Raw genomic sequence first — 11,373 nt, 5'->3', positions numbered from 1 at the left:
CCAAAATGTCCTCATAATCAAGGGTTAGTTAGGGTTGTGTGTGTTTGAGAGGTCCAGTTAAACCCAAAATGTCCTCATAATCAAGGGTTAGTAAGGGTTGTGTGTGTTTGAGAGTGTGTGTGTGTGAGGTCCAGTTAAACCCAAAATGTCCTCATAATCAAGGGTTAGTAAGGGTTGTGTGTGTTTGAGAGTGTGTGTTTGAGAGGTCCAGTTAAACCCAAAATGTCCTCATAATCAAGGGTTAGTCAGGTGTTTGTGTGTGTTTGAGAGTGTGTGTTTGAGAGGTCCAGTTAAACCCAAAATGTCCTCATAATCAAGGGTTAGTTAGGGTTGTGTGTGTGTGAGAGGTCCAGTTAAACCAAAAATGTCCTCATAATCAAGGGTTAGTTAGGGTTGTGTGTGTGTGAGAGGTCCAGTTAAACCAAAAATGTCCTCATAATCAAGGGTTAGTAAGGGTTGTGTGTGTTTGAGAGTGTGTGTGTGTGAGAGGTCCAGTTAAACCAAAAATGTCCTCATAATCAAGGGTTAGTCAGGTGTTTGTGTGTGTTTGAGAGTGTGTGTGTGTGAGAGGTCCAGTTAAACCCAAAATGTCCTCATAATCAAGGGTTAGTAAGGGTTGTGTGTGTGTGAGAGGTCCAGTTAAACCAAAAATGTCCTCATAATCAAGGGTTAGTAAGGGTTGTGTGTGTTTGAGAGTGTGTGTGTGTGAGAGGTCCAGTTAAACCAAAAATGTCCTCATAATCAAGGGTTAGTCAGGTGTTTGTGTGTGTTTGAGAGTGTGTGTGTGTGAGAGGTCCAGTTAAACCCAAAATGTCCCCATAATCAAGGGTTAGTTAGGGTTGTGTGTGTTTGAGAGGTCCAGTTAAACCCAAAATGTCCTCATAATCAAGGGTTAGTAAGGGTTGTGTGTGTTCGAGAGTGTGTGTGTGAGAGGTCCAGTTAAACCCAAAATGTCCTCATAATCAAGGGTTAGTCAGGTGTTTGTGTGTGTTTGAGAGTGTGTGTGTGAGAGGTCCAGTTAAACCCAAAATGTCCTCATAATCAAGGGTTAGTTAGGGTTGTGTGTGTTTGAGAGTGTGTGTGTGAGAGGTCCAGTTAAACCCAAAATGTCCTCATAATCAAGGGTTAGTTAGGGTTGTGTGTGTGTGTGAGAGGTCCAGTTAAAGGGTCATGAAACCCCCCTCTTTCAGCTCAAGTCTAGCTCACAATCTTTTTGAAAACTGCAACTTAATTGGGCGTGGTGGCTGTGAGAAGAAGGGAGGGGAGTGGGTGTGGTCAAAGCCCAAAGTGGCCAATGCATATCGACTGTCACTAAAAATCAATGGTAAAACGTGAGGAAATGCTAGATTTTTTATAGCTGGCCAAGTTAAAGTCTAATATATACATAATAACCTACTACAGTAATCATAATTCTATTTAAAACAAATAAATGAACATGCATATGTATAATTATGCCTTTATAAAATATATATTTGTTTACACACTATAAATGCGTATATTTGAAATAATTAATTTTCCGCTTAAAAAAAAAAAAAACGTTCCATACAGATCTACGCGCCCCCTAAACCCACATAATAAAGATGGACAGTGTCATAGAAATTTGCACAAACTAAGCATACTTTCCATACAATTGAGGTATTATCGAAATATCAAAATTTTAATAACGAGTGATTATTTAACAAAAGGCAAGTAAAACGGTCAGGGTTACATTTTAGACACACACACACACACCTCTGAAGCGATAGGAAAAGTTCTCGGAACCGCATCACTCGCAAGACCGAAACCTGCATTGGTGTACAAGGTCGAAGTCCACCTTTCTCCAGTTGAATGGTTGCACACACACATAGTTTAGATGTGTCCGTGGTTGATGGCCGGAGTCTAGCCCGGGCAGCATCGCGGGGAAAGATGCACTGGAACTTTTGGTCCACGAAAACAAACGCATGTCCCATTATTGCCTCTCTCATCTACTACGCGATATCACAGTTTGACATGTCTGTCTTTGGAAAGTTCCGTGTCATGAATAATTAAGAGCAGTGTCTTCTCATTGGATAAGAAAACTCAGTACATGAATAATTATGAGACACCGATACGTGGACATGATGAAGATTTTAAACCCGGAAGACGAAAATAGCGTAAAAAAACTAAAATTTAACAATTTTCCCCCTACTATTAAATCTAACAGATGCTAACATTGTCTTCAATAGTGTTCAACACACATACCTCTGTTCAAATCTCATAAAATTTGGTTTAGGGTTTCATGACCCTTTAAACCCAAAATGTCCTCATAATCAAGGGTTAGTTAGGGTTGTGTGTGTTTGAGAGTGTGTGTGTGAGAGGTCCAGTTAAACCCAAAATGTCCTCATAATCAAGGGTTAGTTAGGGTTGTGTGTGTGTATGCATGATTCATATGGTTACTGATGCCCAGTTAAACCCAAATGGTCAGCAATGTTCATTTAGATACTAATACGTCTTAAGTAATAAGTCTTGAGCAATCTTCTCTTTTCACATTAACAAAACCCAAACCCAATCAACTGGAAATATTTAGCTTTATTCAAAACTATCTTTAGACAAAACTTCTTCAAATCTAATGAATAAATTAAGACTGACATTCAAGGATCAATTATGAAAAATACTTGTGGGTGAATGCATTTGTCAGTGATGGTTAAATAGTAAACTCTCCTTTTGGTTTTTTAATTTCTTAATTTTTAAAGCTAAATTATTTCCGTATTTCACTTTCCCTCTTCTCTCTTTGCTCTTCACTCACTTCACACCTGCTAAATCTCACATTACAAACTCAGGTTAGTTTTCTGAAATCTCTCTTAAAGTTTAAGCCAGGTTGAACAATTGCTGATAATTTCCTGTTTTGTTTTTCTATATGCTGGTATTGAAACAAACGTAAGTGATGTGGCACTCTCATGGGTAAAGTTAGTCCAGGTTATACCAGGTTAGTCCTCATAATTAAGGGTTAGGTGTGGGTGTGTGTGTGTATGTGTGAGTGATGTCCAGATAAACCAGGGTAGTCCTCATAAATCATAATTAAATCAGGAAACGCCCACTCCTGCCCTGTCCTTACAGTGCTTCAGTTTGTCAGGTCTTCATATTACCAGACTGTTTTATTAGAATTAAATTCTGAGCAGTCAGCTTTTTACCCCATGCCATAAGGAGCAGTTTGATATTTCTTATTAATCTCTATGACAAAGGGAAAGGTGGGTCCCCATAAACCAGGATGGATCTTTTTAGGGGGAAAAGTCCTTATAAACCACCCGTACCAGTATGTGTGTGTGTGTGTGTGTGTGTGTGTGTGTGTGTGTGTGTGTGTGTGTGTGTGTGTGTGTGTGTGTGTGTGTGTGTGTGTGTGTGTATTCTGTGAATTTTAAAAAGCAATTTTAACCAGAAAAATCTAAAATTTATTCCCAAAATCGTGCAGGCCTTTCTCTTGATATCAGTATGTTCACTTTTTTTTTCTTTCAGGGCCCAGATGCCACTGAGTCCTGCTAACTTCAACATTCACATGAGTCTCTGTACATGAACATGGTAAAGTGAAAATTAAACACCTTGGAAATGAAAGGTATGTATTTTACATACATAACTTGTACATACATATACATAATTTTACATCTTGAAAGGTACAATGTTTTTAGGAATGGCACAAAGGTCTCTTGTTTTTGGATCATTGTTTTCAATGAGTGCTTTTTGTCATTTGTTGTGTATCTTTGGATTATGTTGTGTTGTAAATAAATCCAAACAATCTAAAAGCCATTCTTTTTTAAATCTCCTCATTCTTTGTGCAAGGTTTCTCAGAATGATAGGGCCTGATAGCTCCTAATAGGGCCGTTAGGGGAGGGTCTTTGTCTTTCTCAGGTGTGAAAAGCTTACATATTAATGAGCTCCCGCATAACGCTTTTTCACACAAAACATGTCGTAAAAATTTTAAATCAATATATTGTCTTATCTGAATGAGCAGTCAGGGTGATTTTCACATAGTTTTAGAGCAAATATTCTAGGCTACGTCATACAATTTTCAAAAGTCTTGTGAAGAAATAATCAGTATGGGTTTCATGACCTTATTTCAGTGAGAATTTTTTTTTGTATTTTCACAAACCACGCATAAATGTCATTATCTCAAAACAACAAACTTACACACATGCTGCTGATATATTATTGTAGCAGAGTTTGTGCTGAATACAGTGTAATTAGACTTTAGCCATGAAAATGTCACAAGTTACAGAAATAAGCACAAATGTCAGAGCATGTCAGAACACCTCCAGGGCCCAGAAAACAGCTCAGACCCCAGAGGGTTAAGAGTCCTAAGGAGCACAGATGGGTCAAAGGTTCACCTTCCAGCAAGGCAATGACCCTAAGCACACAGCCAAGACATGCAAGAGTGGCTTAGGGGCAACTCTGTAAATGTCTGGCCCAGCCAGATCCTGGACTTGAATGTTCCCCATCCAACTTAAGAGCGCTTAAGAGGATCTCCAGGGAAGAATGACAGAAAATCCCTCAAATCCAGGTGTGCAAAGCTTGTCTTGAGGCTGTAGTGCATGCCAAAGGTGCTTCAACTTAAATAATGTGTTACGGGTCTGAATACTTGCAGTGAATACAATGCAATGTGATATGTCAGGTTTTTCTTTGTAATACATTTTCAGTTATCACAAATTTGGGTTTAGCCTTGTCATTATGGTAGTATGGAGTGTAGAATGTTGTGATAAAAATGAAGGAGTCTGAATACTTTCTGAATGCACTGTATGACTGCCAATGTTTACACCAGCTGATTTTTCAGCAGATTTTCAATCATAATCCTCATTTACATAGTTGATGGAGAATCGGCTCTCAGCAGGGGAGCCTTAACAGCCGCAGTGACTCAACTCCCTGCTGAGTTAATGGACTTACTGACTAGAAATCAACTTCTGTTTCGGTTGAAATGATCGTTCAGTCGTTGGGGTGATCATTCGGCCATGGCAGTGACCAATGAGCCTCTGAAGAAGCAACAATATATTGTCCTGCTTGAGTCTGAGAGAGAAACTGTTGTCAGCAAACCGTCAACAAGTAACAATCAGTTGTCCTGCTCCTTGGAGAGAGAACTCAAAGGGTGTCATCCCTCTGCCATTTCTAATCGCAGTGTGTGACAGACCTCCAACAGAAGAGGGCGAGATTTCATCAAATACAGTCGGCAGGTGAGACAATCCTGACCAAAATCTAGTTTTTTTGGGTTGGCTAGTGAGACGTTGTCTTTACACATCAACCCACTATTCAACAAAATGAGTGTCCCTGATGAATGTAAGTGTGACTCACATTGGTCAGTTTCATATGTGAACAGGTTAGTCAATCATAAAGGTAATTAACATTTAGAAGTCTTAAATGTACAGTAGCTTGCTCATGTAACTTGATTATTATGAAAAATAATTTATATAAGATAGGGGTCCACATGTACCTATCCATCCATTTTCAAAACTGCTTGTCCTATTGGGGTTGTGGTGATGCTGAACTCTACCCCAGTGTCTTGGGTCATAAGCAGGGTAACACCCTGGACGGATGGCCAGTTCATCACAGGGCTTACACACATGCTTTCACACCTACGGACAACTTAGGCTACATTCAGACTGTCAGTCCAAATCAGATTTTTGTGCATATCTGATTGAAATCCGATCAGATTTAGCTAGTGTGAAAGGCAAAAAATCATGTGAAATGCGATTTTTACAAATCTGTTTCAAGCTTCATCCATATGTGGTTTGAAATCCAGTCTGACTGCTCTGATCGGATTTTGCGTGGTTTAGGTGACTTCCTCACGCCATGTAAACATCAGATGTTGTTATAGGAAACATGCTGAAAGTCGCTGCAGAAACAAGGCTGTGTTGTTCCAAAGTGCCGGACGAGCAGAAAATGACAATATAACAGAGCAATGTTTGTAAACCGACGGAGACGACAGCATGGAAAAAAGCTGTGCATACCAGCCTCCTACGGTTCTGCCGCTGCCTCAGAAGATGCAGTAGACCAGTGCGGCGGCGGCGGCTACACATTGTCATGTTGTACAATTTAAATAAGACAACATCTCTCTTGCAAACCATGTTGCAGTTATTATTGTATTTGGCGTATTCAATAATTTTAGATCAGATTCCAATCGTATACACAAATAATCGGATTTGGACTGAAAGTGTGAGCATAGCCTTAGAATCACCTCTCATTCACCTCTTGTCTTTGGATTGTGTTATACAAAGAAAGGCCTTCTGGCTCAGCCAGAACTCAAACCGAGGACCTTCTTGCTGTGGCCACAGCGCTATCCACTGAGCCACTATGCCCCTGGGTTATAAGAGCATTTCCACCAAGGTTGCCTGAGTTCAGGTTGTAATTCGCAGCAAAAATAGACCTAACACCGAAACTCTTGCATGTAGTGCTACTCATGTTAAGCAGCACCAGGCTACTGATGAACGCAGTGCAAGCCCTGCTGCCAGTGAATATAGGCGCCAAAATTAATCAATGTAAAACAAGATGTATGAAACAAGTCTAAGGGTGTGAGAGAGAGAGAGAGAGAGAGAGAGAGAGAGAGAGAGAGAGAGAGAGAGAGAGAGAGAGAGAGAGAGAGAGAGAGAGAAAGTGGAAAATGGTTTAAAAAAAACAATTATTAATGTTTGCATTATTAGTAGACTTCAGGAAACAATAAAATGCTTAATTTTATGTTCTTCCAAACTATGAATTGACTGAGGCATCTTTTCATGGATCCCATCAATCTGTGTAAACAATTCTGTGGTCGACTGCCACTATAGCTCAGTCAGTGTCAGGTCTGCAACAGCGGCAGCACGATGCACCCCTGTTGTCTTGAGCTGGCTGTCAGTCATTTGAATTAGAGTACAGGACAACAGGGACTATCAATCAGGCAGAGTGGAGGCCATGACATTATAAAGGCATGCTTAGCAGCTATTCATTTATTACATCTGCACACCATAACATTTATGATGAATTACTGCTGAGCCCTGTTAATGGGGTCTCTTGCACAGACGCACACAGCTGAAACAACAACAGACACTTTTCCCCGTTTTCACAGACAAGGCTTAAAGCCTGGTCCCAGACTAAAATGCATGTTTGAGTTGTCTTAACTGAAAGCAACTTGCACTGACATATCTTAAAATATGTCATTGTTTTATCTCCAGATGAAATGTTTTTTACCAGTAATGTTTTTTTGTTTATAAAAGCTACTTAAATGTCCTAATTGAACTAAGGCTAAATCCTGGCAAATCTAAGCCCTGTTTGTGAAACCACAAGTAATAGTTTCTGTCATTTACTCACTCACATGTCATTCCAAACCCAGATTACATTCTTTCTTCCGTGGAACACAAAAGGAGAGTCATATATTTACCTATGGTTCCTTAAACTATTGCACTAGGCTTGTCATCAATGATGTACTGTACAACATTGGCTCTCGCATGTCTTATCAGTATGTGTGAATGTGTGTCGAAGCAATGACAAAAATTACATTTATATGTGAATACAAATTTTTTGTATGTTCATCACATAAAGCTATTGAAGACTTGTAATATAGTGCACAAGATGTATGGACCATTTTAGTGCATATTCACACCAGACAATTAGAGGAAGAAATCCTCACCTAAACAAAAATTTCAAATGTTTGCAAGCAGAAGAACTGGGAATGCGAGTGTGTTACCTGAAGGGCCATACTGGCCACTCTGGGGCCCATAAGAGGGGCCCAGCTGATAAGAGCCCACATTATGCTGCATAGGGCCAGTGGGACAGGAGTGTGGGGACATAGAAGGTCCAGCCTGCTGGCCTCCAAACTGGGGACCAGGTGCATTCCGCTGCATGTTAGGTGCAAATCCTAAAAAGTAAAACCAGAAAAGATTACACATAACAACAAAAACAAGTGTTTTCTGTAAATAGTTTAAAGACAAGTGTTCAAATTAATATAACTACTTTGCATAGTGTATGGTTTTTATTCAGTATTATTAGTATATATACGTGTTTCAGTATGAATCACCCATATGCAGTATGTTATAATAAATGCTACTTCGAACTTACCAGTATCATATATATATACACTCACCTAAAGGATTATTAGGAACACCTGTTCAATTTCTCATTAATGCAATTATCTAATCAACCAATCACATGGCAGTTGCTTCAATGCATTTAGGGGTGTGGTCCTGGTCAAGACAATCTCCTGAACTCCAAACTGAATTTCAGAATGGGAAAGAAAGGTGATTTAAGCAATTTTGAGCGTGGCATGGTTGTTGGTGCCAGACGGGCCGGTCTGAGTATTTAACAATCTGCTCAGTTACTGGGATTTTCACGCACAACCATTTCTAGGGTTTACAAAGAATGGTGTGAAAAGGGAAAAACATCCACATGGTGTGAAAAGGGAAAAACATCCAGTATGCGGCAGTCCTGTGGGCGAAAATGCCTTGTTGATGCTAGAGGTCAGAGGAGAATGGGCCGACTGATTCAAGCTGATAGAAGAGCAACTTTGACTGAAATAACCACTCGTTACAACCGAGGTATGCAGCAAAGCATTTGTGAAGCCACAACATGCACAACCTTGAGGCGGATGGGCTACAACAGCAGAAAACCCCACCGGGTACCACTCATCTCCATTACAAATAGGAAAAAGAGGCTACAATTTGCACGAGCTCACCAAAATTGGACAGTTGAAGACTGGAAAAATGTCTTGATTTCTGTTGAGACATTCAGATGGTAGAGTCAGAATTTGGCGTAAACAGAATGAGAACATGGATCCATCATGCCTTGTTACCACTGTGCAGGCTGGTGGTGGTGGTGTAATGGTGTGGGGGATGTTTTCTTGGCACACTTTAGGCCCCTTAGTGCCAATTGGGCATCGTTTAAATGCCACGGCTTACCTGAGCATTGTTTCTGACCATGTCCATCCCTTTATGACCACCATGTACCCATCCTCTGATGGCTACTTCCAGCAGGATAATGCACCATGTCACAAAGCTCGAATCATTTCAAATTGGTTTCTTGAACATGACAATGAGTTCACTGTACTAAAATGGCCCCCACAGTCACCAGATCTCAACCCAATAGAGCATCTTTGGGATGTGGTGGAACGGGAGCTTCGTGCCCTGGATGTGCATCCCACAAATCTCCATCAAATGCAAGATGCTATCCTATCAATATGGGCCAACATTTCTAAAGAATGCTTTCAGCACCTTGTTGAATCAATGCCACGTAGAATTAAGGCAGTTCTGAAGGCGAAAGGGGGTCAAACACAGTATTAGTATGGTGTTCCTAATAATCCTTTAGGTGAGTGTTTATATATATATCTGAATGTATATATTTATATATAAAAATCTGTGACGGTCTTGCAATTATTAGTCAACAACAGCCTGTAAATGTATTCAGATTTTACTTTTTTTGTTTTAATGTATTTGCCTTTGTATAGTCAGAAAAAGCAAAACCGTGACAGGGAATTGGGGTTAAAGCTGGGGTTTTTTAATCATCTACTAAAATGTCTGATCATTAAGTCAGCCAATGTTTTGTTTTTTGTTGTTTTTTATTATATATATTTAAAGGGGTATTTGCAACCCATTTTATTTCTGCAATTTGTTATATATCTAAGCGAAACAAAAAAAACGAACAAGTAACATATGACTGGATCATTATGAGTGGGCATTCAATATAAGACTGAAACCAGATCTGAGTGTAAGTTGTGGATGACTACTGCCCTCCTGAAACACTGCCAGCACCAACTCATTTGACCTGGACAGGGAGGCAGGTCAAAATCTTAATTTGCCATCACAAGTTTACAAGGATTTTCTTTAGCACAAGGTGCACTGGTAAATTGTGCACAATAAGATGGGACAATGTTTTCACAAAGTATAAATTAGGTCAACTTTGATTTCATGTTGACCTTCTGGTGTCAGTAAATCTTATTGTGATTCACTTGCATAGGTGAAAATAACTGAAATTACAATAATAGTTATTGCTTACAGCTCCGAACAAACACATTTTCATACTTGAGCTCTTAATCAAAGCACCAGCACTCTCATAGCTCCTCATATCAATGGAGGAGGAAAATATATAGCAGGTGTTAATATACATCACACAATTGAGTTTATTCCTGTGAAGTGAATGCTGGAAAGCAAGCGGACAGATGTTGGATATTAGTAAAAAAATCTCCTTTTCTTGATAGCTGTAAATAGAGTCAGTGTGAGCCGCAATGTTACAGCGGGAAATCAACTCACCTCTCTCCTGAGACATGGGCGACTGACTGTGAGAGGAATGGGAGCCCACGTCTGGAACGTTCCCCGGGGTCTGAGGGGCCATCTGTGTACCTGTGTGTGTGTGGGGGGGGGGGTATGTACATGTGTGCGTAAACCCAAAATCTTTCAATGTACACTCATTGTTTCCTTAATCAGTATTTATTTTTTTTATCAAAACGAGATAAATTTACTTCAAAAGTTGTTTTCAGATTTTCAAGATACTGTTTCTAATGTTTTTAATTATTATTATTAAATATACAATTAAATGTCAATTTTGTTGGATTTATTGTCTAAAACAATAAAAAAAAAAAATTATAAACTTACCTCATGATATATTCTCTAAAAAATAATCTAAACATCTTTATCTTGTTTTAAAAATACTGATCAAGACATATTTTTGCAGTGCACATGCACAAAACCACAAACACAGTTAGTGGTCTCATAAAATAGCTGCTTTTCACGATAAATATCAGACAAATTAGCATTGAGGGCAGAATATCTAACCAAACGTCCCATGGGAGGTGTTTAAGGCTCATTGTTTCTCTCCCGGGAGCAACTTTGTGCGCCTGTATGTACAGAACGCGTATGTGTGTAAATGCGGAGATATTCATTCTCCAGTAATGGCACACAGATCACATGTCAGGGCCAGCCTTGTATGCGGTTAATGGCCAATGGTGCTCCCAGTAGAGATGAGGCAGTTTTGTGTGCAGCGGGGTAAACGCTCTCCTGTGGACCTTGTTAGTGAAATTCAGAACGGAAAGGAAAAACATCAGTTTCAGCTGCACAAAGCCCTCCGCTGCCCGGCTATCAAAGAAGCCCGGCTAACAATGCAGCGCACAGCAGGACAGTAATTGTGTCAAAGTGACTCCAAACTGCTAACAGACTTTCAAAACTATTTTAATGGAGCGACTTGTTTTAAAGCCAGCTTGAATCCTGCCGCTGACCCACTGCTAAATGGAGCTCAAACAACTCGCCCTCCAACTGCTTCACAGTGGAAGGAATTAAACGAGAAGCATGTGACGGCTGCAGCTAATGGGTATGTCAAAGTTAGCATAACAATAATATGTTTTTCCCAAAATATCCACAACAGAATATTCAAGAATATGTGCCTAGTTAGAGAGGGAATTTTAGTCTGTATTTAAAG

At 39.7% G+C, this 11,373-nt stretch overlaps 1 protein-coding gene across 8 annotated transcripts in view; it reads right to left on the bottom strand.

Moving 5' to 3' along the window:
• Positions 1 to 11,373, bottom strand: part of arid1b (AT-rich interactive domain 1B) — a 114,126-nt gene that overhangs the window by 43,942 nt on the left and 58,811 nt on the right. For 7 of the 8 annotated variants that reach the window (XM_081379174.1, XM_081379175.1, XM_081379178.1 and 4 more), the window contains 2 exons: positions 10,212 to 10,301; positions 7,658 to 7,828 (listed from right to left, as the gene is read on the bottom strand). In XM_081379174.1, coding sequence (XP_081235300.1) covers positions 7,658 to 7,828; positions 10,212 to 10,301 — 261 coding nt within the window. The remainder of the gene's footprint in view (positions 1 to 7,657; positions 7,829 to 10,211; positions 10,302 to 11,373) is intronic. The other variant, XM_081379176.1, reaches the window with a different exon arrangement.

This window comes from Scardinius erythrophthalmus, assembly GCF_964197995.2.
Source record: "Scardinius erythrophthalmus genome assembly, chromosome: 11".
Classification (NCBI taxonomy): domain Eukaryota; kingdom Metazoa; phylum Chordata; class Actinopteri; order Cypriniformes; family Leuciscidae; genus Scardinius; species Scardinius erythrophthalmus.
Note: the sequence above shows the minus strand (reverse complement) of the source record. Positions and strands in the feature narration are given on the sequence as shown.